This window comes from Pezoporus occidentalis, unplaced genomic scaffold (genome assembly GCF_034315485.1).
Source record: "Pezoporus occidentalis ecotype Australia unplaced genomic scaffold, CSIRO_AGI_Poc_V1 ctg117, whole genome shotgun sequence".
Classification (NCBI taxonomy): Eukaryota; Metazoa; Chordata; class Aves; order Psittaciformes; family Psittacidae; genus Pezoporus; species Pezoporus occidentalis.
Window position 1 is genome coordinate 6,998,512 of NW_026912961.1, and position 27,463 is coordinate 7,025,974.

Sequence of the window (27,463 nt, forward strand, 5' to 3'; positions counted from 1 at the left end):
TCAAATCTATCTTGAAGTATTTTTACTGCAAAATTATAATACAAAATAGTACTTGGAAGCACTTTGTCTGAAACAGAAGCTTCACACAGCTCTACTCTTTTAACAAACTCTTTATATATACAGGTTTAGGACCCTTAATACTGTTAACAATAAAGCATTACATTTCAATCACTGATCAGTTCAGCTGACACAGAGTATATAGCCCATATATATATATATAGCCATTGTTTGCTTTTCATGTCTGTGGCTTGATTTCTATTCTAGCTGGTAAGTTTTCAAAGAAAATGTAAGAGTTCATAAATTATTCAGCCACCATAAATGATTAAACTTTCCAGTTTTCTATTTTATCTAAATACACAAATTCTACAAAAAAGCTTCAACATTCATTTCACAGGCTGCTTTCTGAATACATTTGTTACTGTAATTTCAACCTGAGCTATGACTATTAACCAGAATTATTTCTTCCCTCTTCCTCCTCCCTGATGCGCACATTTATTGTAGTAGTCTGTGCCACCCCAGTCCTTGATTTTCACACAGTACATGTACTTGATGTTATTAGCAATGCATCTGTATTCTAGCCTCCATATTGTTCCCCCATCTTTTCCCAACAACCTGACTTCTCTTCAGGTTTGTTTGGATTTTTTTAAATACCCACTCCTAACTGCTCAAACCAACACACAACATAAAAATTAAAAATTACTTGGCAAACACCAGAGGTGTTTAGCAAGTAAGTTCAGTTATATATTCAATAACAGCTTCTGTTACTGAGTAAGCAGTGTAACACTTCATACCATCTTCAACTTACTGCTGCCACAACATACAACCAGTTCATCTAACCATGCTTATTGGTGATTAGAAGCTCATAAAATTAATCACTGTCCTTTGTATATGAACATTTAAAATTGTACTGATCCATGCTCAAATATGTTTATTAATACAAAAGAACTGCATCTTTCTAGTTTAGTTTTGTATACAAAAATATGTTTATATTCTGTAAAATGTACACATTCAAACAAAGGTCAGCCAAAGCATGACTGATTAAAGAAATTCTCAATAATAATGCAGTGTTGATATTACTCAACAATACCTGAGGCTTACAGACTCAATAATCACTACAAATCTACTTGTATTCTCTGAATGAGTATTATAAACATACATTAACATCTGCTCAGTTGGTTGGCTTGCCAAATATGACAGTCTTGGGGCTTTCAATTTGCATCAGACGGAACCCAAGCTTTCTATGTTATCATACTGTGACCTGCTGATCTAAAAGATAAAAACCATAAATTCAACCTGTAGTGTCATTACTCAGTTTGCACGTGACATCACCGCATATTAGAAACTAATACCAACACCACATCTGTTTGCACGTGACATCACTGTATATTAGAAACTAATACCAACAACACATCTGTTTGCACGTGACATCACTGTATATTAGAAACTAATACCAACAACACATCTGTTTGCACGTGACATCACTGTATATTAGAAACTAATACCAACAACACATCTGTTTTCACTAATGCTTTGCCCCATATTCCTTTGCTTCCCCGCTTTTTTTTACTATTTTATCATTAGATAGCACTGGATCCACCTATTATTTCAGAACATCCAATTTCAAGGAACTTAAAAAGTTATAGCTTATGATGACTTAAAGTAATGGGCAAACATGTATAAGGACTGTGTGTGATACATAAGGGGATATAGATCTACATAATCCTTGCAGTATTTTCATATAAAAGGATTAGCTTTTTGTTAACATGGAATGGAATAGCACATTCAATTTCCAGTAACATTACTTACTTTCTTCCCTCAGCTTTTTTAATTCCTGTATTATATCACTATACAAACTGGATAAAAGCTCCTCTTGGGATTTTGTTCCATCCAAATAAACTAAGAAAGATGAAAGAAAGTTTTCGTGAGTTCTGTGCCAGTTCTTTCTTAATAGCAATTGGCAAAGGTTTTGGTATTCCTGTGAGTGCCATCAGAAGAGATGAAAAAATAAACCCCAAGAACAGTACCTCCCTTTCCTTCATTCACAATCTTGTTCTAGATGTTAAAAAATGGTAATAACATTAGGACAGTAGAGTAAGGGTGCCTATGCAGTTGAAGACCTCAGGTTATTCCTCAGCTTTAGGGTTTTGGCAAGTCAAGGAAAGGCATCACAGTTTCCATTCTCACTGCACAGTAAGATGTGTGTGCTGATGAAGTAGCCACTTGAATTCTCCCAGTGGGCAGTCCAAGAGCTGTATAGCTGTGAACATTACACAAGCTCATGGTGGCGCCTCATCAGCAGGCGCAGCTTTGAAACTTCACATGCAAGACTGGTGACTGTAGTGCACAGTCATACGTAAGACACTAGGAAGTGTCTTAAGTGACTTAACCAGGATTTCAGTTATGATCTGAAGAACCCTGACAATGCATCTGCTGTCATCTCAGAAGCTTCCTATTTAGCCACACATATATGTGCTAGCTCGTTACATACACCATACAAATGTGCCATTTAAAATAATAGCTTGTTAAATGGACTTAGTAACCAGAAGCTTCATATTTTTTTAACTTCATAACTTTTATTATTAAAAAAAATCCAACTCCCATATAGACTTAAAAAATAAAATAGCAAAAGACCTAAATTTACTGTCCAAGTGCCACAAAAACAAAGAGAACTTTGTCCCATTCAAAAAAAACCAACCCACAGCCCAATGATAACTGTGTAAGCGCCACACTTCAGCATTTTCTAAGTTTAAAATTAGGGATACCATACCAATGTTACTTGCATTCTCTTCCAATTCACTTTTATATTTCAGATACATAGGCCATACGTGTCCATCGAAGTAACCCGGTGTATCTGCTGGCTGATAGACTCTGGTGCTACACAAAAATATATTTGCTTTTACATTTCCCCCTAGTGTCAGCTAATTTAATAACAGCATCTATCCAAAATAAAAATTAAAAAAAAAGACTGGCAGGCTGTATGAATATTGGAGCAAAGGAGGCTCCTTTGTTTTAATACAATCTGTGATACAGACTCTTGCTAACTTACCTATTTCTGCCAATCAAGTTACATTTAAGATAAGGTAAAAGTTGTGGGTCTGGAGTTTTGTTTAATTGAAAAAGGTATTACATGTAACTTAAGCTGTACTGAAAGTGTTACATAGAATCACAGAATCATAGAATAGTTACGGTTGGAAAGGACCTTAAGATCATGTAGTTCCAACTCCCCTACCATGGGCAGGGACACCTCACACTAAACCATGTCACCCAAGGCTCTCTCCAACCTGGCCTTGAACACCACCAGGGATGGTGCATTCACAACTTCCCTGGGCAACCAATTCCAGTGCCTCACCACCCTCATAGTAAAGAACTTCCTTATATCCAATCTAAACTTCCCCTGTTTAAGTTTAACCCATCACCCCTTGTCCTATCACTACAGTCCCTAATGAAGAGCCCCTCCCCAGCATCCCTATAGGCCCCTTTCAGATACTGGAAGGCTGCTATGAGGTCTCCACGCAGCCTTCTCTTCTCCAGGCTGAACAGCCCCAACTTTCTCAGCCTATCTTCATACAGGAGGTGCTCCAGTCCCTGATCATCCTCGTGGCCCTCCTCTGGACTTGTTCCAACAGTTCCATGTCCTTTTTATGTTGAGGACACCAGAACTGCACACAATACTCCAGGTGAGGTCTCACGAGAGCAGAGTAGAGGGGCAGGATCACCTCCTTCGACCTGCTGGTCATGCTCCTTTTGATGCGGCCCAGGATACGGTTGGCTTTCTGGGCTGCAAGCACACACTGAAGCTGGTGCACGTTCACCTTCTCATCGACCAACACCTCCAAGTCCTTCTCCACAGGGCTGCTCTGAATCTCTTCTCTGCCCAACCTGTAGCTGTGCCTGGGATTGCTCCAACCCAGGTGCAGGACCTTGCACTTGGCATGGTTACCAAACCAAATGACTTTTTGTGGGGTTTTGTTGTTTGTTGTTTGGTTTTGGTTTTTTTTTTTTGAAATATTCAGTATACAGATTTCCAAGTTTTAAATAACTAGGGGTTTTGCCTAGTCACATCCATCATCCAGCCTGGACACTAAAGTGCTTAAAGGTGAGTCTAATGAGAAACCAACAAAGTGAAATCAACCAAATCCTCTCCAGCAGATTTCTTCCCTCAGCCAGCAGATTCTGACTGTGTGCACATCTGCTGCTCCAAGCACACAGTATTGTGCCAGATTTGTAGACAATTCAGACATTGGCTCAATAATCTAAATAAGATACAAGGTGCAAATAGTGCACACTCTAAACAAAGCATACACTAAAACTGCACATGAATATTGTTACTTTAGCAATAATCATCATGTGCTATAGTCAACCAAAGATAAGACAGCTTAGTATTTTTTAAACTGTTTCTCATTTTAAACATGGTTTAACTCCAATATGCAGTCAGTAAACTAAATAATTTAAAATCATTTATTTGGACAAGTTGTTTTTGTAGTGTTTCTAAAACATTTTAGTATCTCTGTGCTCTAATATAAATAAATAAATCATAATGATAATAAAAAGCCCCAAACTAAACCATAAACCAAAACAACCCCTCCCCCATCTCAGCATGCTTTTGTTAATGTTCGTTAAATACCCACACAGTCTTCCCTGTGAATCACAGAGGACAGATGATGTTAATAGCTTACACTTTGCAAGAACCAAAATAAAACCAGTATAAAAGAACCAGTCCAGGTTAGGGGGCACAGTGACCCTCCATGAGCAGCAACTTACCTCCTTCTCCTTTTGCACTCTTCGTAAGGAAGGGTCAAAAAATATCTTCTACTCCATAGTTCATTAAGTGGCCTAAGATAATAACATGTTTAGTTCCGTCTTCCTTTTTAATGTGGCTTTAATATACCAGGTTACATATTACTGCTTACTCATAATTGTATAGCAGAAAGCCTTCAACAATCAAAATATAAACAACATCTGTATTTTTCAGATTGTCACATGCATTTTGTGGCTCTTCTGTCACAACACCTGAGCTTGCTGGGCTTTTCATCCAATTGCGAATACTTTTCACCATTTCATCCATATAAAGGGCATCAAGTACTGGATGGAAACAGAAAGTTAGGCATCCCTAAAAAAAAACATTAAAAAGCCCTCAAAACCTAGGTTAATTGGTAAGAATCAAATAATCTACATACAAATCTAAATGAAAGGGAACAGGATTACCCCCAAATATCTCTCACACATATGAGTAGTTTCATGTTTGCAACTGATGATACCCTGAAAATAAAGCTTTCACCAGGACTGAGATATTTTGGTGGTCTCTCTGAGTTCTGTAGCACCAGAAGGTGTGTGAACACACTTCACAGCCTTTCCCTGACAACAGAAACAGAAGGGACCGTTCCCATATTCCGCAAAACTTGTAAAAAAACTTACTTACCCTGAGACCTGTACCCTTCTGACAATTGTCACTGACACAGGTGAAGGGAGCAGGAGCTGAAAACATTTTGCTTTGAGTTTTTATTGGGTTCAGGTATTTGGAAGGTGGGGATGGATGGATGAATTGAAAGGAGAATGCAAAACAGCACAATGTAGCACCTGTTTTGTCTGTAGACATGTAAGAACATACTGAGTAAGTACTGAAAGGTATAGAGAAGACAGCTTTTGGGTAACAGAAGAGCAAACACATTTTAGAGGAGGTTTTAAGAGCAGCATTAAAGCTACAGACTTGAAACAGAATGTCCAACTTAACCCTTCAGTTTCACATTCCAATTTCATGAAGTCTAGAAATTGAGCTAAAGACTGCATAGCTGAGAAAGAGTCAGTTTTCAGAGACAATTTAAGGGTCTGGCCAATATTCTGAGTAATACATTTTGTGACCATCAAGTATCACCGGAGATTAGCCAATAAGCAACTCTTCACAACTAGGTATGACCTGAACCAAAGCACTAGCCTAAAGTGGATCTGGATCTAGAAGTTTATAAAATTAAATTGGCACACTGAGCCAGCATTAACCATGAACTTCATCTGGTCTCTATGTGTGATCTGATATGAAATAATGGTGTCAGGATCAGATCCAAGTTTTGACTGATTTGGAATAAGACAATGAAAGACAGTGGAGAGTAAGAAGTGCTGAAGCTAGGCATAAGAGAATTTCAGTACAACATTCAAAGCAATGCATCAAAGTTACTGACCATCATACAGCTTAAATCCACGTTCATCTGTTTCTACTTCAGACTCTGGCTGAAGAAGCGAAAAAAAAAAAAAAAGAGTATTTTCAAGGTTGCTTTTATGACCACTGTCACAGATACACACTTTTCAGTTACAAACATGGGGGTTATACACTTTTGTATCCCAAGTGATTAAATTTATCTTCAAAATTAAAATGCTGTATAAAACTGTTAAAATAGAATACAAACACAAAAATATTGTTTAATCTGGAACAAGAAATTCTCCCAGTCATACCTGACAAGTTCATTAGAGCTTTACTTCAGAAATAAGAGCTCCTTCACTATCCTTAACAAACAACTCGAATGTCAATGCAAAAGTTGTCCTTCTGTTTTGATTTTAGAGACAAAGAACTACCAATTGCTATACAGGTGTAAAGTTAACAAAATTTCATTAACTTCATTAGCACAAAGTATCTTGAAAAAGATCAAAGAAGACAACGGACTTCTTTTTGCTGGGTATATTCAGTGGTTCTTGCTACTGAAAGTTCAATTACCCCAGTGCCCATTTTATTTCTCTTTATCATGAAGTTAACATTATTTTAAGCAGCATCAATTTTAAAAGTTTATCACTAGGAGAACTGAAAAGAGAAGTTATATTAAAACCTACGCAAGTCTACCTTTACCTATCAGGTTTTTTCCATCAATACAGTTACCTTAAAGAAGTCATCTTGACAGATTATATCACAATTGGGAAGCATTTTCTTAAGCTTTTCTGCCAGTGTTGTTTTCCCCCCATTTGTTACACTGAGTTAGAAAACAGGAAAAAATGCATCAAGACAAAAATCAGTATTTTAAACATATGTACATGCTAACACACATATTTATGTATAGTTAGACACAAACAAACAATCCTCCTCCTTAAATCTCACCCCAAAAAAAGTTTATTCCCATTAAATACTAGGTAGCTCTGAAAGGATTCAATAGCTTTCAGACAGTAAATCTAGCAGTGCCAGGAAAGAGGTTAGACAAAGGTGGTACCTGAGATCTCAGAGACAACATTTAACTGCTTTTTTGAGGGTTACATGTTATAAGCTGAGACCACTACATGTTGTATTTGTAATATACTTTGAAAAAACACAGAATCATAGAATAATTAGGGTTGGAAAAGACCATAAGATCATCTAGTTCCAACCCCCATTCATTCAGAAAACTTCATTCTGAAAGGAAGACCAGTCTTTAGATGTAGAGGAAATTTAATTGCTAATACTTACCCTCCAAGGCCAATAACCAATACCTTCATGGTTTTTCTCCTCAGTTCTTGCTTTTCACTATCAAAAATAGTAGCCAGAGAAAACTCTTAATTCAGCAACAAGGAAAGTAGCTATTGTATTAAGAAATATCAATTACAGATAAAACTTAACTTTTTTGTTTTCTTTTTGCAAGGCTAATGCCAGAATCACAACTGCTTGTTCTAATGCTGACAAAAAAACCCTGCAACATACATGCCACATCACAGATTTACCTTAGTTTATTAATCATTTGGGGGCAACTCTGACACTCAGTTCTACCAATATTAATACCACAAGGTCCCTCAAGAAAAGCAGTCACTAGATCAAGCACTAATGGCATAAAAAAGATTGGGTAAATAGAAGCTGTGGTGGCAAAACAAGCAAAAAGCTTAAAAAAGAAAGAAGTGACATGCTGAGGAGAAGGATGTTTTAAAAATTTCATGAAGAGTTATAACAAAGAGTACACTCAAAGACTCTTCTATGAGCCTTGTCTTAGCAGTGTGAGAATTCACCACTGCGTCGTGAGACTTAGGAGCGCTGACCATACAAGTGCTTCTCTTCTGCTCCACCACAGAATAATCTGGAGTCATTACCTCTATTGTAAAGGCACTTTGGCCGTTGTAGCTGACTTAGCACTGAGACGGACTAAATAGCTATTGATCTTCTTCAGAAAAGAGCAAAGACTGAAACCCTGGAAAAGGTTACATTTGTTTACCCATACCCCTGTGGCTGCCAAGTAACCAGCTCTGGGGCTGTGACTGGCTGACCACCTTCAGTGGTCAGAGCTGCCAGAAGACACAACCCTGCCTTTCCCTGACTCTTCTCAGAACTTTCTTCTGCAGCAGGTGTTTGAAGAGTCCATAGTGAACTACACTAGAAAACTACTCCAGCTGACAAAACAGTTCTGCAAAGGAGGAGGGAAGGGAAGAATGTTAGTTTTCAGCAGTGCAAATTCCAGTTTACCATCCATTTAACTGTGCCTGTAAAGGTATGGCGCAGCAGAAAGGCAGTAATGGGGACGCTTCTCTTGGCAGCAGCGCTGGTCTACAGAGTTTGTCAAACCAGTTTAACATTTGTCAAACATTGCTTTCCATGAGCATAAACCCATAACTATTTAACCACATGCAAACACCCTGGTTTTCACCTGGTCTGTCCTCCTACGTCACGCTTAGGGATGTAAAGCCTATGACACCTAAGACTGAAAATTACTATTTCCCCTCCCCAACAAGCCAGTATCTGTATTTAAGGCATCAGTTTGAAAGTAAAACCACACTATTTCTGTGAGGGTAAGTTTCAGACACAGAGTTTGCATTTGGTGCAACAACTGCAAGTTCACCTGTTTCTCAGGTCCGTGATGTGATCTTTGCATGTTTGCTTTAAGATTTTTTTCTGTTAAAATAAAATAAAATGACATACTGACTAGCCCAAGTCATCACCAGTGTGATAATGTTCCTCTGTGTACCTGCAGTAGTTGGCACTGGGAAGTTTTTAAGTTAGCATGCAAGGGTTTTCTAAGAGCACTGTCACTGTCAAGTTCAACAATGCATCGCATGTTTGTGGTACTGGCTATCTATCTGGAGAGTGCAAACACATGATCTTTTCTGAGGAAGCAGTGATACTGAGTCCACTGAAAAATAAAGATCTAAAGATCACCAGTAAGGTTTGTGTCCCAGAAGATTAGCCTTTGTCCCACAAAAAATGCTATGTAACAAACTAAACAACATCTGTACACACATGCTGAGCTTTGGACTCTAATTTACGTCACCGCCTATACGAAAGTTAATCCCAGCTTCAGGCAAAAAAAAAAAAAAAAAAAAAAAAGCAGGATGAAAAAGCCCATCAGAGCTCTTTCTCCCCCCCCAGAATAACGTGTAGCACCAATTGCAACGACAGTCACCAATGTTGTAACACTGAACTCCTAAACTACCTGGTCTCGGTTTAGTATCTTTAAACAGGACATAAACCCATGCTAACCCCTACAAGGAACCGCTTCCACCCTAACTTTTTTCAACAGCGCGATGTAGCTGCAGCACGCGGTGACAGTCGAGGTATGCTTCCTCCCAGGCCCCGCCACCGCCCGGTGGAAGTATCCCGGGCACCGACCCCTACCGCCAGGACACGAGTTTGGAGGGCCCACAGCTCCCAACACCTCAGCGCCTCTGTGCTAAACGTAACTTTAACCGCTGCTCACAGACACCGGGACAGCACTGAGGGAACCGCCCGGCCCAGGCGCTTCTCCTGTGCCCCGTCACGGAGCTGCCCGCGGCACGAGGCCGCTGCCACACGCCGCGCACGGCGCGGCTCACAACCCACCGCGGCCGCGTCACGGCTCACTGACGTCATAACCCCCCCGCCACCCTGCAGGATACTCGCCCGCTCTCCTGGAGCCTCGCCGCCGCCGCCGCCGCCGCCGCCAACCGACCCCCGGGCGCGATCCCCACAGCTTCACGCGCCCCTCCGCTGCCCCGCCCCATTGGCTGCCACCTCCTGCCGCTTCGGGGGGCGGGACCTCGGCGTGCGATAGGATTGGCTGGGTCCGTGCCTGGGACCAGCGAAACGTCCCCTGCCGCCACTGGGGAGCGCTGCCTGTAGCCCCCGCCTCCCTCGTTCCGGCACTCCCCTCGCCCTTCATTCCTCCGTGCCTCCGCGCTTTGGTTCGGCAGCCGAGAGCGGGTTACTCTACTCTTCGGCAGACCTCTGCCGCAGCCTCATCTGCACTCCGGCCGTCTCCAGGCATGTCTAAGCCGCCACCTAAACCTGCCAAGCCAGGTAAAGAAGGGCCCCGGCGGCCTGAGCCGCCGTCTGTCCGCCTTCGGGCTCACGGGCCGCGCGCAGCCGGTGCGGATCATCCCGCTGCCCGCTGACACGTGTACGGTCTGGGGGTCGGGTCTGAGCTGTTAGAGCAGGGAGTGGGGAGCGGGGCTGCCCTCCTGCCCCTCTCGTTTCCCGCCACGCCACGCTTGCGCTGCGTCTGTAGGACAGGCAGCCGCTTCCGCCGCCCTGCCTCCAGCGGCCCCGCCTGGAAGGGGTCGTGGAGCTGCCCCGGCCCCGGGTCTGGGTGGTGTCCCGCTCCTACTCTGGCTCGGAAGAAGTTTCGAGAGTGAGCCCCAGGCAGAGCGGGCGTCTGGAGACAGGCCACCCGTGCCTCGCCCCGGCCTGCCCCGTCGGGGCGCGGCCTGGCCCTCCGTGCTCGGGCACTGGGCTGCCGAGGGGAAGCTGGCGTAGGGTGGGGTGCATAGGAAACCCTCTAACCTGTTAAGAAACAGGCGTTGAAATACTCCTGCGTTTGCCCAGCGATTGCGTGGGTTAGCAATATGTTGACACATGAAAGCGGTTTTATCACATAGTCGCATGATACCTGTGTTCTTCTTCTGACACGGCATCCGACTGCTTCCCACTCTAGTATTCCCTGCAGCCAAACGCTCAGTGTGTCCTTTGACGTTTAACTGGCGTTACTGTGCTTGTCGTCCTTTCTGGTACATTTAATCACTGATATATAATTTTTTTTTTCTCCTCCACCCTTTCCAGGTAAATTTAGTGAAAAGTTAGTTGGTGTTTTCCAAACTATGATTATTGATCCCTAAATACATCTGAATTTCAATATTTTGGCACTTAGAGCAATATTTGAAATACTGGTGGGTTTTAGAAACAAATACATAAGATGATCGAGTATTTTAACTAGACAACTAATAAAACAAGTTTTTGATTTGAAGCCAAGTAAGTGCAAACCCAGTTTTGACCATCAGCCTTGAACAATATGCAGAAGAAAAATTTTTCAAAGCTTTCTGAATGTAGAATTTCGTCCATGGAAGAATTTTGTCTGTCCTGCAGTTTGCTAAGCACTTTCTGAAAAGAGCTTACATGAAATTAGAAAGTAAAGGAAGCATTGCTGTTACGGGCTCTCACTGAAAGCTGGTACTGAGGAAATCTGTGGGTTTCTGAAGGAGTGTGGTGTTGCTCTTAAGAGCCAAATATGTAAAAAGGATAGATTTTCCCAGTGAAGTTGGTAACTCAAGTTTTCTGATTTGCAAAAAGATGAGTCAGTTTTAATGTAGGATTCTTACAGAGTTAAAGGCTTTAGCCCTACCTAACCTGCAGGAGCTGTTACGCTAACAGCAGATGTGTTATGTCTAATACTAGGTTGCTGAAGTGCTGTTTTGTGGTAGGCTTGATCTGATAAAATGCAGGCTGCCATCAAAAGTTCCCTACCCGCTTCATACGCTGCTATTCCCTTTCCATTCTATTTAGTGATATGGCAAGCTGGTTCCCCTTCATACCCTGCCATTCCCTTTTCATTCCATTTAGTGACATGGCAAGTTGGATCAGTGCTCTGACTTCTTATGTTACGTTATTTTTATGTCGTAATGAACTTGCTGAGCTGGTTTACTGCATGAGTGCTTGACACAGCAAAAGGAAATGGGTGGAAATAAATAGCTGAAGAAGGCAGAGGGAGAAAATAAAACGCTTGGTAATGGCTTTCAGAGCAGTAAGATTAATTTTCTCAAACCCCTAATTTTTGAAGAGAAAAAGTTTTGCAAACTGTTGCTTTTTTTCTTCCCCCCCCCAAAAAAAAAACGTTTTCAAGAGCAGACTGTCTCCTAGCATACTGTGGAATGTTTCTGTAGTTACATGTCTGGCTTTATTCTGTCTATAATGTCAGTGATGTGTGTGGTACTGTCATTGAATCTTTCAGGGTTATAGACATTAAACTGTCCTGATTAAAGAAAAATACAGGGACTGCTTGTGGTGAAATAGTTGCTGCCACAGTGTAATGCTGTCTCTTGGTGGCTTTTAGACTGCAATGGGTGGAATGGCATTGTGCATTTGGTCAAGCTGTGTTAATTAGTCTTCACTGACTTTTATCAGTTATCCAGTCTATAAACTGGGCTATAACTTGGGTCAGGGAACAGCAAACCTGCTTGTCTTGCTGCTGAATTTTTACAGTTCAAGAAGAGGTTGCTATAGTTCTTTCCTTTGTGTTCGTGGGTGGGGGAAAGTGTAGGCCAGGTAGAGATGGAAGGAGATGCAACATGTCAGGGAAGTGATAATGTTAAGTAAAATAAATAATCATCCTCTGTATAGCAGCGGATGTTCACTGTACATCACAGGGGTCTTGAACATCAGTGTTCAATGGCTGGACAATGCTTTAAAAATGGGGGCAGGGGAAGGAGATGCGGAGAGAGGAAAACTTAACTGGCTGTAGCATTAAGTGTGGTTTCATCAGTACATGAGAGCATTTGATCTGACCGAAGGCTCCTCTTAATCCTGTGGCATGCACAGCACATTAGGATTTCAGTTACAGAGAGTGGTTTTGACATCAATATGTTTTAGACAGCCATCTGACATGTTTGTCAAGACATGAGCTAGTATTTTGGGGTCTGTGGTTAGCCCTTGATTAATGGATCATGATTACTTTTTGAGGCTTTAAAAAGCTTTTAATTTCTGGTATTTTTATTTTTTTGAGACTCTTGTTTTAAAAAAAAAGTGCATAGCTTTGCTTTTCTACTAGGCCTTTGCATTATTACTGTTTTCTGGCGGTATTTTCTATCTAGACTTGCTACTGAACATACAAAAGAGTGGGAGTCGAAAATAGCAAAAACTTTCTTCTCTGTCAGCGTTAGGCAACGGGAGGGTTGCCCCTCTGTCTTTCAAGAATTCTCTTGGTGTCTCAGACTGCATTGTTCTTTCTCTGCAGAGTTCATTGACTTAAACATTATGTGTTAGATGCTAATCCTGTTTACAAAAGTTACTTACTTTGAACTTGACAAGCTATATTGGCTTCTGCTATTGTCTCCTTGAACAGCGCTCTCTGTCTCATGTTACATTTTTCATTAGTTTTACACAGTGGGCAGCAACCACTCTGGGGGAGATGAAAGTGGTATATTAATGTTTTAAAGAAACCTTACTTAATTTTGTATCATCCAGATAGAGTGAGGTTTGTTGATCATGGCCTAGAGTCCACACAACATTTACATTTTATGGAGAAAGACCAGTCTTTGAGGTAATCAGTTTTGAATTAATGCCAGTTGAGAGGAAGGGAAGCAGGAGGAAACATAGGTAGTATAAAGGGTGACTCCCTTTAAGTAGGTCTGTTGACCTTCGTTCTGATTTTCTGTAAACAAATGCTATTTGCTTCTTCCACTCCAAATACTGAATGATGCAGTCATAATTGTTCCTGCACTACCCCAGTTTATCATCTACACTGGCACCAGTCTCCCCTTTGCATTCTTTTCGACATGTCCCTAAACAGATTCCTACCTTTTTTTGTTTGTTTAATACACCATCCCCCCCTTCCTTCCCTCTAATTTGTATGCCCTGTGTTCACTGTTCACTTCCCCTTTCTAACAAGCACTGCTTAGAAGTCGATGGTTCTCTAAATAGTGGGAACTCCACTTTTTTCTCAGTTGGGGCAATCCTTAAATGCTGATTGATGTCTGTCTTTACAAAAAGCAAAGCTACAAGCTGAGTCCCTGTAAAACATATTTCCACTAGTTTTATTTCTGCTTGAAAGTCTGGATGTGAAGCACCTTATTTTCTAATTCCTCAGGAAAAAAAAAAATCAGTCTAACCATAATGTCGTTCTAATAAAATTGCATGTCTCCTAACAGATGTGCAGCTCATAACATGATGCTAAAGCAAACTGCCAGCATGTCACAAGTTATTCTGATCTGCAGCTTACCTCTGATACTGTGACTTGACAAAAAGATTGTATCTTCAAATTGTTGGTGTACACTGCCAGGTTGTATACTTCTTTTGCAGCTTCTTAGGCCAGCACTGAGAAAACCAACATGCTGGCCTTTTGCCACCACACTTTCTGTGAGGTCAGGCAGAAGATGCCTCTCACTTCCTTCAGAGAAATTCATCTGAACCTGTATAAAAATTCATACTCACATAGGTTCTGGGAGAAGCCTCTAGAAGCAGCAGAGGCCCTGGAAATCTTAACTGTCCTTTTTCTACCCCATATTCTAAATCTTAAATATTTTAACTTTTTGGTCTACCTGTTATATGCACTCATTCAAATTAGTTGTTTTCAATCAAGTTGGTGCTAGAGAGAGCAACAGATTCCCTACTGCTTCTGTGCAGTCTTACATGAGCAAGGAGGAAGATAGCTGGTGACAGCACCAAATTAGCTTGGACCTTTATACGAGTTGACAGACTTGAGGTTTCCCAATTTATCAGTGGGTGACCATGGCCAGTTCTGATTTTTCTAGAGCATAGAGGTTATCCCCGTCTCTGTATTACAGGTACTGATAGTGCTTAGTGATACCCAGCCAGTCTGTTTTTGTAAGTTAATTATTCTGATTTTCATAGTAGTCTAGACCTGCTTACTCTAAATACAGCTATGGAAAATGCTGGTTCATGATCAATATCTGATTTGTAGAACCCTGTTTGCATCAATGAGATTTCATTTTGTCTGCAGGTGAAGCAGGATATGAAATACTAACCAAGACTCCTGTTGGTCCACTGGGTCCAAGCTTTGATAGCACCTGTAATATTGGCTTACTGACATGCTTACTTTCTTAACTAAAATAAATGGTTCTTGTACCAAGTACTGTTTATTTTTTTGGTTGAGAAAGTGATAGAAATTGATGGGTAATGAAATTATCTTCCCTGCTGTTTGGTGCTGGGAGTTCACTTTCGCTCAAATGTAATGCTGTGCAGAGATAGATCTATTTTAATTCTCCCCTACCCCCTTCTAAAGCTTCTAGTATTTTCAGAAAATGGTAATTTTATTACTTTGTATTATGAGCACAGCAATGATCTTGTTTCCATTCAGAAGTTGCATATTTAAATTGTTGTTATTGTTTATCAGCTCAGTTTCTTTAATTTTATGCACTTAGCTGAGAGGTCGTATCAGAAATCTGAGTTGCCAGTTTCCTTTCCTCACAAAAGCAGAAGAAGTGTGTAGCAGAAGTTATCCAAAATAATTTGAAGGGCATGAGGTCAGCCCAGCCTGATAAAACATTTGGTTTTTGTTGCTGGTTACAGAGAATCATTGGTTTGACTCCTTTACTTAAATGTGTTGTTGAGGGAGGGTTTGCTCAAATTGGGGGGGGGGGGGGGGGGGGAGTTTGTATGCTAAGAATATTTGTATCTGGTTAGTATATGTAACAAGTTAGCTTTTTTTATTTGTCAGTTGTTTTGCAGATTTTTAATGCATATTTCCTGAGAAGGGAAAATACAGCATTGTGGGTAAAGTATGGGATTGAAAAGAAAAAACACTTAAATTTGTCCTTGTGCTTAGGAAAAGGTTTAATGTGGGACACTGTTCCCTATTTGCTGTGTTTTTAAAAGGAATAATCCCCTCTTTACTAATGCTGAGAATTAGGTCATTTAATGTTTGCCTGGTGCCTTGAAGTCTTGAAAAGGTGCTTGTATCTTTTGTGTTCTACTTAATTTTTCCTTTATAAGTACTTGGGGGGAGTGCAGTTACGCAACTTTGGTAAGTTCAAATGAGTGCTAATGTATTATTTCTCTGTCCTACATGAATCCTACAATGTGGTTCGTAGCAAAGTGGTAAAGGTGAGTACAGGAAGTCACCAGGTGATGTCTGACTTTTTGCTTATTCCAAAGGACACCTGCCAATACAAGCTCTAAGTCTGTCTGCATGCTGGAGGATGGGCATTGGTAGATAAAAGTACTTCAAGTGATTACAGGTACTCATATGCCTAGTAAAATACAATTTAACAGCATTTTCAGGCCTGGGACTCAAGTTTAATGTACCATTTGCATGCTTACATTTTGTTATTTTAAATTTTCTCGGCTGTTTATTTTTTTTTATTTTATTAGAATTTGGCACAAATAACTTCAATGCCAAGGTCTTGTTGTTCTTAGCTCTTCAATGCAGTAACATAACCAGGTTTAATTTAATGTCTGTTTATGAAGAAATATTTAAAAGATTGGTTCCAGTAGTGGGTACTGTTTTACTCCCATGTAAAGTGCTGTAAAATTACAGTTAATCAGGCCTCCAGTTCTGTAGATTAAAATCTGTACTTTGCATTTCATGACAGGAAAATATTTTAGAATGAGTTGTGCTGTGTGTGACACCACAGCTTGACATTTCAGGAAGTAACTCTCTGTTTCAGTTGTGGAGAATTAAAAAAAAAACCCACCACCAGCACCCCCCCCCCCCCCCCCCCCCCCCCCGAATTGCCTTTTGTTTAAACAACATGTCAGCAATACTTTCATCAGTGTCAGTGTTTCCATTCTTTCTTTCCTTCCTTTAGGGTGTGATAGCTTTAGAAAACCTGTTGACACAGATGCAGTACATTATTACAGGAAACACTGTGACTTGCACAAATCTGTATTTGTTGCTTTTCCCTGTCATCTGCCATCTTCTCATTTCCCCTTTTAATGTATCTTACTCTTCCCTCTTGCTATCCATTTCCTCCTTTTACTTATATTAAACCTTGAAAATCGGTGGGTGATGGTTAAAGTCGCCAGAGTTGTCAGTGTGCAGTTCTATCTTATGTTTATCTGTCTCCCATGTAAGAAAGCCAAGGAGAAGGGATAGTGCTCTTGCATCACCTGTCCTGTTTTGTCATCTGTCTTTCCCTTGTTTGTTTTTACTTCTTCCCAGCTTCAGTTCACACATTTCATTGTGAAGCTCTTAGATCTAAGAGGTATGTCCTTGGTTCATCATTTCTATACGGATAACAAACAGATCAGAAGTTTCATCCTTTCTTTGGCTGTTGCCACAGTACAGGTGTTTAGTTTTTGAGGCAGAGTCTGAGAAGCATTGGACCTTTTATGTCTAGGAAATAGCTGCTGTGAGAGAGACTAGTAAGACCAAACTGAAATTTTATGGTGTTATTAAAAAATAAGATCTGGCAAGAGGATGGGATAGAGTTACAAATCCTAAGCAAAATCGTACACAGTGTATGATTCCATTTGCCAATCTAAAATATTTACATGGATTAATTTTATGGTTATAGTCTTACATACACTTAGCCTCCAAAAAGCGTGAGACACAAGGCTACAGAAATGTTTTGATTAGTAGTTATGCCTTGACATTGACATTTGTAATTTTTCTTAAATGCAGTGATTTCTGTGCTACTGCATTATGTTCCTAATCTGTAACGGTTACAAGTAAGTGTGAGAATATGTTGCAGACATTGGTCAGTTATATTTCTTTATTATTAATTCTGTATCACTTGACAAATCTGAAATTGTTGATAGAAATCTATGCAACATATATGAGTGTGTGTGTGTGAATATGACTGAAACTAGACTTTGTCTCAGAAATTGATGGTAACACTTCAATTGACCTTGACAAGAAGCAGCTTATCTTTAGCTGGTCAGTTGGCCCATTTCTTTTAGAACCTGTGCTGCTGGGGTGAGTCTTTTCATTGTGATTATAATTTTCAGAGGCATTACACAAATTTGTTCAGCAAGCAGCTTCAAGGAGTTTACTTGGATTTGAGGGCTGTATCTGTATGCTATGTTTAGAAGGTATGATACTGATACTGATTTTGTTTCTTTTTTAGGGCAGGTTAAAGTGTTCAGGGCCCTGTATACATTTGAGCCCAGAACGGTAAGTGTATCTAGATTTAACTGTTTCGAGAAGCATAATTTTAATCTTGTCTGTAACAACATATTTTTCAGTTCTGCTAGGGTTTTATTCGATATGGTTTATTAGACTTGCTGTATTATGCTTTCAATGAAAAAACCTTTTTACTGGATATCCTTCTAAATGTGAATAAACCTGGGTGATTAATCATCACTCTCCTTTTTTAAGTACAGCTCTTTTAAAAAGCAGCATACTTTCTTTTCTAGTATAAGTTATCTGTAATGTAAGATCAGCAATATACATGGTTTTTTGCTTTTCTTCCAAAGGCAACAAAGATAATTTGAGAACTAAAAGATTTTGTGAACTGAGGCCAGCTAGAAAGGGTATGAAGTTAACAAACACAAGATGTATTTCACTGCTTTTCTTGCACAATGCTCTGTTGGAAAGACCACAGTCTTTTTCTTTAATTATCAGGAAGGTCACAGATCTGAAAAGTGAGCTGTAGGCAATTCAAACTACAATATGAAAGACTATCAGGACTGTCTAATTGCTGGAGAACTTGAGTTTTTGTTCTTTCGAAGGGAGAGCTGAATGTACTCTGCTTTATCAAGGTATTTGTTTTACCTAAGTACACACATTCATATTTTTGTTTACTTTTTTTCTTTTTAAGCCAGATGAACTGTACTTTGAAGAAGGAGATATTATCTACATCTCAGACATGGTGAGTCTCAGACGTCCCGTAAGACTGAGTACTTCTGAGATGCAGCATATCCCTTCTAAAATATTTTCCTTATTCTCTGCAGAGTGATACAAACTGGTGGAAAGGAACTTGCAAAGGGAAAACTGGACTAATTCCAAGCAACTATGGTAATGTCTAGAATATTTCCATTTGGCAAGGTCATTCACAATCAAAGGAAATCACTAAATAAAAATGACTGATATACCGATTTTCAAAAATTGATCACAGTATTGGAATTTAAGAGTCCTCTACCAGGGTATTTCAGAATACATCTGCAATATAGGTCCCCATGGTACATCAGCCCTGGATAAGCTGTCTTATATTTTTATTGCCCACAGAAAGCTTGAGTTTGTCAAGTATTCACGTTTCTGCTTGTGCAGGTAACAGCAACAGATGCTCTCATTTTTGAAGGGAAGAACACTTGGATCTAAAGGATAGTTTTATAGACAGCACACGAAACTGAGGCTTCTATTCTTGGTATTCTAAATCAATGCATTGAAATTTTTTAAGATCTTATTATTAGCAGTATCTTGGCTATATTCCTTCAGTCTTTACATTGTGTTTGTTTTAAGTAGACCTAAGGATGGACAGTGGCAACCCTTTAATAGCTTTGAGGTCAGGAAGCCCGATACAGTGTCAGGTGGCCTCTTACAGAGGTAGATAATCAATACTGGATTGTTAAGTAATGGATATGGAACTGACTGCATATGGACAGGAAGCTAAATCAGATTGTGAGCAGTTCTGTAGACCTTTTTTGATCTGTCCTCTCCCCACCTTCAGAAATGGGACTGCTTGCCATTTTTACTTTTTAATGATTATATTCAGCCCCAGAAAACATTATTTTCTTGGGCATTGCAACACATTAAATATTCCATACCTGTTTGAACTGAACAGAAATGCTTTGTCAGATTCAACTAAAACCACTTTGAAAAGCCATGCAAACAGACAACACAGCACAATTCTTCCAAGTCCTCCTAGGAAATGTAGGCAGGGTAGCAGTTTTACATGACAGATTGCAAACTGGTAATACCTTAGTAATTGTGATTGCTTCATGTTGTCCCTTCTTCAATAGGAGACATCTGGAATAAATCAAAGTTTTATTCCATACAGGTGCCCAATATCTATTCAGCTTCAGAAGTAGTTAGAATTTCTCTTTTTTTCATTTCAGTGGCAGAGCAAGCAGAGTCTATTGATAACCCACTGCATGAAGCTGCCAAACGTGGTAAGCGTGATTTGCGTAATGCTATAGGATGATTTGTTTGTTTCTGCCAAAATAATAATATATTTTCCTGGGTTCAGCAGTAGCAGTCAGTTTTCTCCTCCTTGGTAGCTGGTGCAGTGCAGTGTTTGGACTTTTGGCTCGGGAGCAGAGCTGATAACAATGATGTTTTGGTTTGGCCAAGGACTTTGTGAGCCTCATGCCCTGCCAGGGAGGAGGGGAAGCCGGGAGGAAGCAGAGACAGGACACCTGACCCAAGCTAGCCAAAGAGGTATTCCATACCACAGCACGTCATGCCCAGGATGTAACTGAGAGTTAGCCAGAAGAGCTGGTAGACTCTGGGGTTGGAGGAGGTATGGGTCGGTGCTTGGTCGGGCTGGGGGTGCGAGTTATCGGTTGGCTGGTGGTGAGGTGTTGTATTCTCTTCCCTTGTTATTTCCTTTATCATTATTATCATTGGTGGTAGCAGTAGTGATTTGTGTTATACCTTAGTTACTAAACTGTTCTTATCTCAACCCGTGGGAGTTGCATTCTTTTCGACTCTCCTCTCTGTCCCTCCAGGAGTAGGGGGAGGGCAAGAAGGGGGGGAAGTGAGTGAACAAGTTGTCTGGTTTGGTTTAAACCACGACATATATTTAAAATTAATTTATCCTGTCTGTTTGGTTGTGTGGTATTTTGAACAAGTTATCTCATAAGTTTTGCAGTTTTTAGAAGCTGAACTCATTCACAGCCTGGTAGAATTGCCACTTTGTGATTTATACACATTGAAAGAGTTGAGTACCATCTATTTAACTATGTAGGGACCTAATAGTCTTCTGGGAGCAGAAGAAAAGGTTTGATGTGACTTGGGCTGGTTGTTTTATGAATTGTAAGTGTTGCTGCTAATCACTTTTTTCCTCACAAGTTCATAGAAGGACTGACACCCTTCACAAATAACTGGGTGCCTTTAATGGTTCTCTTAACTTTTCAAAGAGGAAAACAAAATCATCAAAACTGAATTTGTCTTTCAGGCAACTTAAGCTGGTTGAGAGAGTGTTTGGATAATCGAGTTGGGGTCAATGGCTTAGACAAAGCTGGAAACACAGCTCTGTACTGGGCATGCCATGGAGGCCACAAAGGTATTGGAGAATTATTTTGAAATAATTGTTCCCTGGTTTTCTTGATTTGCCTTTTCGCTAAAAGTGCAGTACTAAATAATAAAGCCAAGATTTTTTAAATGTCATTCTATTCTTTTATTTTAAGAAAGGTTAAAGCTTGCTTAATGCAGTCTGACTGCTACAGATTTTCATTAGCTGTTTTGATCACTCTTTCTTTGAATCTTAATCAGAATTTAGACTGTGAATGCAAAAAAGTCTGTTTTATTTCTGCTAAATTTTTTTGTTCACCCCTCCCACCCTGTTTTATGCAGATATAGTGGATGTTCTGTTTACCCAGGCAAACCTAGAGTTAAATCAACAGGTAGGTTAAACCAGCTGACCCTTGCAGTAGAAGTGTGATGTTAGTCATGCTTGGTACAAGCTGAAAGTTTTTTTTTCTGTATTTTAATCCTGTCGCTTTTCCCTCTAACTCCACAGAACAAATTGGGAGACACAGCTTTGCATGCTGCTGCATGGAAAGGTTATGCAGATATTGTAGAGATGCTGCTGGCAAAGGGTAAAGATCTTCACCAAGGTTTCAACAATCTGTGTGGCAGACTAGACTGCTGAATGTTTATTAATCCGTATTTCTTTAAGTGTTTTTCTGTAACCCAGCTATGGTCCCTAGCCAGCTTACCTGCCTGACTTTGTAAGCCTTGCAGAAGATTGTGGCAGCTGTTTGGAGAATAGACATCTCACCTGCTCAAGATAAATCTCATCCTGCTTTGCAGATAAAGTTAGGCACTTAACCCCAGAACAGCAATGACATCTGCTTCCTGGAAAGGGAAAGCAGCCAGTGAGTTCCCTAGCCAACTGTAGCTTATGGAAGAGCATCCATAGTATTTATTTTACTTCAGAGCAATACACAGATGAGATTCCCATGTCCATTACCATTCAACCCATGCTATTGAAGCACATATTGTAATGCCATTGCCCAAAAATATCTGGGGCAGTTATTCATGATGAAAACTTCTATTCTAAAGGGGCAAGAACAGATCTGAAGAACAATGAGAAGAAACTGGCATTAGACATGGCAACCAATGCAACTTGTGCTTCCCTTCTTAAGAAGAAACAGAGTGCAGGTATTTTTTGTTTTGTTATTCTGATACGTTCTTTTCCTTTTTAGGAGACACTTAGTATTTTGACCAAGTATCAGTATGCTGATAGCCATAAAATCCATTTGAGAGCAACATGGGCTGAAAGTTGTGTTTGAAAGGGTTCTCTTGAGAGTGCCAGTTCAGTGGAGCTATGTTAGAGACCTGTGGTTTATCACATTCAGTGTGGCTGACTCCATACAAAATGCCATCTTGTGTCAGCAAGAGGCAAAAGAGCTCCAAAGATGTGGAAGCCATAATAGAAGGGGAGGAAATGGAAGACAGACTCTTCAGAGTGGAGAAACAGAAAGCAAGTAAGGATGGAAACTACCTTAAAATCAGCATACCACAAGGGACAAGGTATGAGACTGAAACAATGTGGTATGTTCCCCCTTATGCCTATCCATTCCTCCAAACTAAGCCAAAGAAAGACCAACGGATGCTCCTCTTTCATTTCCTTATTGATACTTTTTCAAAAAACACAGGCAGAGTTACAGCTTATGTAAGTGGGATATGCAGTCTAGCAACTGTATTGTCCCTGGGCTAGGGAGAGCAGATGGGATGCTAACCTATGGGTGGCTAGCAGTGGGAATTAAATGATAGAATAGATGACCACAACTTTAGAAGGCCAAGAAGAGCAGTTGCAACAAAATTGTTATGCAGCTTTTTGACAGAGGTAATAGTGGATTTCCCAGAAAACCCTGACAAATTTCTATCAGTTTTGACTCTGGAGAAAGCAGTGATAACAAAGAGCAGGGTTTCTTCTGTTTCCATATTCTTTTTCTAATATTAGTTAATATTATTTTGAAGCACTTTTCATCTTTGTCAACTGTAGGCACCTGCTACAGGAGTATTCTCTATTCTCATGTCCAGAATAATTGTATTAATGTTTAATTTTTTGCTGCTAGGTAGCTTCTGGTGTGTTTGCCTCTTTCCCTCTAAACTAATTTTGTTTCATGGCTGACTGATTTATCATTCTTATTTATTTCATAGAGTGGTTAGGGTTCGAAGGGACCTTAAGATCATACAGTTTCAGCCCCCTGCCATGTGCAGGGATGCCGCACACTAGGCCATCTTGCTCAAGACTCTGTCCAGCCTGGCTTGAACATTGCCAGGGATGAAGCATTTACAGTTTCTTTGGGCAACCTGTTCACCACTCTCACAGTAAAGAACTTCTTCCTTATATCCAACTGGAACTTCATCTGTTACCAGTCTCTGGTACTCTCACATGCTACCTTTTCTTGTATGCCTCGGTAAGAGTTTATGTTCTCAGTCTAACTGCAGTTTTAGTATTATCTTCCTTGTTTGCTTTTCTGTCTTAATTTGGCGTTTTATCTCTGTGACACCACTGGTCTGTATCCTTTTCTTGTATTTTGTATTTTCTCAGTTATTCATTCTTCTGTATGTGTTCATTCTGTATTTCAGTATTTCCAATATCTGTGAGTGAAGCAATTGCTGTTTTCCAGAGATTTAGTTCCTATATCAGTAGTCTTCCTGTGTCCAGTTTCAAATCTGTTCCTATTTAGTTAGGGCTTCAATCATAGTCATTCTGTGAAACATTTTGTTTTACCCAAGGAAGTTTACTTTGTCTCCATTTAAATTTCAGGTTTTGTGGTTTGTTTGTATACACACACATTCAAGTGTCATGATTGCAGAAGTATATTCTAAGAAATAAAAGTTGTTAAAATCCTGTCATAGAATGCAAAAAGAATTGTGCTGCTGAATGGGGGAACAGTTGTTACACAGAAGAATGGATTTGTCCTTTCTTGAAGAATGGCCCTTTAGCACAGCACTCTACAGTTTCTTTCTTCTCTTTCCTTTCTTCCTTTGCTGCTTCTCCCATTCAAAAACAAACAAACAAAAAAATATTCTCTTAAGCTTCTTTTATCAAAACAGTTGAGCAGGTCAGTTTTAAATTTACATCTTTTTCCTCTTCCAGAAGCCTAGGATAACATGATTATCACTTCTGTGAATTATGTCAGTCTTGTTATGTGTGCAGATGATATTTTTAATACTTTATTGTAATATGTTATTGCAAAGCTGTGACTAAGTAGGATCTTGTTGTTCCTGGCTCTCAGCAGTATAATATAATACATGTTATATATAACCCATATTCCTGTTCCCATACATTTAAAAATCTGTAGGCAAATAATTATCTGTCACAAAAAGCCCATACTGTTTATCATTGTACAGTCCCAAAGGTTGATGTGGTTCTCCAGGCAGTGCCGCACGTCTGGTGAATATACATTAATACTCCTGTTTTCTCCTTACTATTCTTCAAAAGCTCATAAGTAGATATAAGAAATATTCAGGAAAAAATGTTTGTGAGGAAAAAAAAGCAGGGAAAGAACAGGTGAAATGTGTTTTATTTTAAATAGAGAATGGCAGCCAGCTAAGCACTCAGAATAAAACCATAGGGGTTCTTCCACCAACTCACCAGTCTTTTCCTTTGTGATGTAGTGGTAACATATACAGAAAATAGAATGTAAGAGTTCCAGCTCCGGTTCCAAGGAGCCAGAAGATGGCTCTTGAAGGTCACAAATAGACTGTATCTCACATGTAGTAGATGTGATTATTGGCTTAGCCCTGCTTTTGAGATCCAGATCCACAGCCCCATCTGTGTAGCCCTAACATCTCTAAATGATACAGGAATCAGCTTTCTCAGATGCTGGTTTGCAAGCATTGCAAATGTGAAGCTTTTTATAATTTTATCCTGTATTGAGAGAGCTTTGTTTCTTTCCAGGTACAGTCCGAACATTAAGTAATGCGGAGGAATACCTCGATGATGAAGACTCCGATTAGCTTTTCAGCCTAAAGAACTATATCTTGCATTGCCTATGTCATTCCCAAAACGTATCTTTAAAACTGTAAAAATATCTAACTTAGAGTATTGCAGTCTTCCAGTATAGCATATAAATGAGAGGGTGGTGCTTTCCAAAGGAATAATCTTCATGTGTGCAAGAAAATGCCACATTTTAAATCATAGTGCCTTTGGAATTGTCTTACAGAGGAAGTGTGGCATACCCTTATTTTTGAATGGGCAGAGGACCATCCTCTAAACCCACAGGTTTCATCTCAGGCCTTTCCAGCAAGTGCCTTGCGTCCCTGAATTACGCTTCTTAGACTGAAAGGTCCCTTTGGGATGGCAGGACACTGTTGCTAACGTTTCTCAAAATCTCCCTGGATACCAGTTCCTTTGTGCAGATAATTACTGAAAGAGTCAGTACTGGTTGACAGGCCTGAATACCTGGTTGACATGGCATTCATGCCTGGCATGAATGACTGGTTGACAGGCATCTCGCTGCTATAGAAAGTGACATCTTTTGCCCACATAGAGCCAGGACAAGGTTTGATTTTTTTTTTTTTGTTTTGTTTTGGTTTTTTGTGTGTTTGTTTGTTTGTTTGTTTTGGTAAATCCACCCCTATTCCTTCCTGTACCCCTCTAAGTAAGGGGTAGAATGACATGAAACAGTCTGCCCCTGGACACTTTCGTTGTCTTCTCTATTGCTATGGGCCATATCCCTGAAATGTAAACTCAGGTGAAATGCTTGCTTAAGTCAGGCTTGCTTGAAAAGTGCTCTTAGTTTTGGACTTAGTGATGTGATTCCTTTGCTTTTTAAAGTGCATGATGCTGAAACTATTTGTAGTGAGAGGAAGACAGAATATTTTTCTATTTATCCTGCCTAATTTTTTTTTTTTTTTACTGATCTCTTGCTTTTATTTTTTAAAAGAGTTCTTATATATTGCCCTAAATTACCTCAAAGCTTAAGTGTGTTTGAAGGAATGAGGGAAGATGTATATTAAATATACCACATGTATCTTTAGAAAAGATACCTGAAATTGAATAATCACTTAAAAAATGTATTGCTTCTTCCTGTGAATTAAAGAGGACTAAAAAATAAATTGAGCCACTTTTAAGCTTCCCTGCAGAGTTAAAAACTAAGCACTTCCTTCAGATTGCTTAAATAGCTGCAGCCAAATATACCATACTAAGGGATACTTCCTTGCTGTGATGGTAGTAAGAAAATGTTGCAAGTCTTTGAGATGCAGTCTTATTTTCAATTTTTATTGCTAACTTTCCTGTTAGCAGCTTTGACAGATTCAGTCCAACACAGCAGTCTGTGATACTAAAAAAGAAAAAAAAAAAAATTAAAAAAGGAAAAAAAAAAGCTCTTAGATTGGGGATAAATGAAAAGCTCTGGTACAAGACTGGGGATAAGTGAAAATCACACTAGGTATTTTAGAAATTAAAAGAAGACTAAAGCACTCTCATTTTAAAAAATACATTGAACCAGATTTTTGTATTTTTATTATCCTGCGAAAGACTAGGTACAGGTAAGGCTTGTTAAATGAGCATTTACCAAAGAAGACATTGTTCAATTGACTAGAACTGTATAAGATGATGGTGTTGCACAAATAGTCACCTGCAAGTATAATTCTGAATTGTTTAAGTGTTCAAACCATACAAAAAATATTTTAGCCCTATGAGATCCTGTGGTCAGCTGAACAGTGATGTTTTATTTTGTGTGAACTTGGAAGGTCCTAGAGAGGAAAAAATAAAAACCAAAGCCACCAAGCTTTTGTCTCTAGCTTTCATTAGAACAGTTACTGTATGTGACTCGTAATAGACAGATACTGTCCTGCTTTACATTTTATCAGCCAGCTATTTTTACTAGCTCAGATTTTTACCACTGTCAAGCCACAGGTTGTGCTTCATGCTGTTGACTAACTTGATGCAGTTTCACTGTGCAAGTCAAAAAGGACTTGTAATAAGTGGCTGGAGAAGCAAGAAGGTTTATGTATCTGTTACATAAGGTTTTTTTCTTGCATAAATGAAGGTTAAAAATCTTCAGTGTGACAGGACATGGAAAGAATAGCTCTTCCCAAATCACCATTTTATCTGTCAAGCTTTGAAGGCAGAGTTTGTATTCAGAAATAACTTAATGTGATGTCATCTGCTGCTGTGGGTTTAGCATCCTACAAATTAATTGCAGCATTTGATTTAAAAATGTAATGTTATGTCTGTGAAATTAGCTGCTGCCAGAAGACCCTGTGTTATTCTGCAGACTGATCTAGGTGCTGCAAGAGAAGAACGGTGAAAGAAACACAAGTTGGGCCTACAGATTGCCTGTGAAGTCTTTACTGGAGTATCCTGAAGAAGGCACATTTACATTGCAAGGCAGCTAGCTTGTGCCGTAATTTGTTTTGAGACCAAAATTACTTCTTTTGTTTTTCCTTCACAACTTTGTTTTTCCTCATGCATCTACTCATCTTCTGAAATACAAACCACTGTGAGACTTTCAGGCAATAAATTTCTTTTTGCCTAA

At 39.7% G+C, this 27,463-nt stretch overlaps 2 protein-coding genes across 5 annotated transcripts; one reads left to right on the top strand and one right to left on the bottom strand.

The window, feature by feature from the left end:
* On the bottom strand, positions 1 to 14,211 carry NMRK1 (nicotinamide riboside kinase 1). 4 transcript variants are annotated; one of them, XM_062641727.1, is made up of 9 exons: positions 8,206 to 9,232; positions 7,421 to 7,477; positions 6,863 to 6,953; positions 6,174 to 6,222; positions 4,911 to 5,082; positions 4,762 to 4,833; positions 2,768 to 2,874; positions 1,807 to 1,896; positions 1 to 1,266 (listed from the first exon to the last, which is right to left on the bottom strand). In XM_062641727.1, the coding sequence occupies exons 2-9, from the start codon at positions 7,447 to 7,449 to the stop codon at positions 1,247 to 1,249; spliced, it is 630 nt and encodes a 209-aa protein (XP_062497711.1). In that variant the 5' UTR covers positions 7,450 to 7,477; positions 8,206 to 9,232; the 3' UTR covers positions 1 to 1,246. The 4 variants fall into 4 exon arrangements, with proteins under 4 accessions (XP_062497711.1, XP_062497701.1, XP_062497699.1 ...); XM_062641717.1 differs by lacking the exons at positions 1 to 1,266; positions 1,807 to 1,896; positions 8,206 to 9,232 and adding an exon at positions 14,118 to 14,211 and having other exon boundaries at positions 2,072 to 2,874; XM_062641715.1 differs by lacking the exons at positions 1 to 1,266; positions 1,807 to 1,896 and having other exon boundaries at positions 2,072 to 2,874; positions 8,206 to 9,245.
* Positions 10,089 to 27,463, top strand: OSTF1 (osteoclast stimulating factor 1). Its single transcript, XM_062641746.1, has 10 exons — positions 10,089 to 10,207; positions 17,926 to 17,972; positions 18,619 to 18,669; positions 18,752 to 18,815; positions 19,856 to 19,909; positions 20,917 to 21,024; positions 21,315 to 21,364; positions 21,481 to 21,559; positions 22,026 to 22,124; positions 24,880 to 27,463. Exons 1-10 carry the CDS (start codon positions 10,174 to 10,176, stop codon positions 24,936 to 24,938), a joined length of 645 nt encoding a protein of 214 aa, XP_062497730.1. The 5' UTR covers positions 10,089 to 10,173; the 3' UTR covers positions 24,939 to 27,463.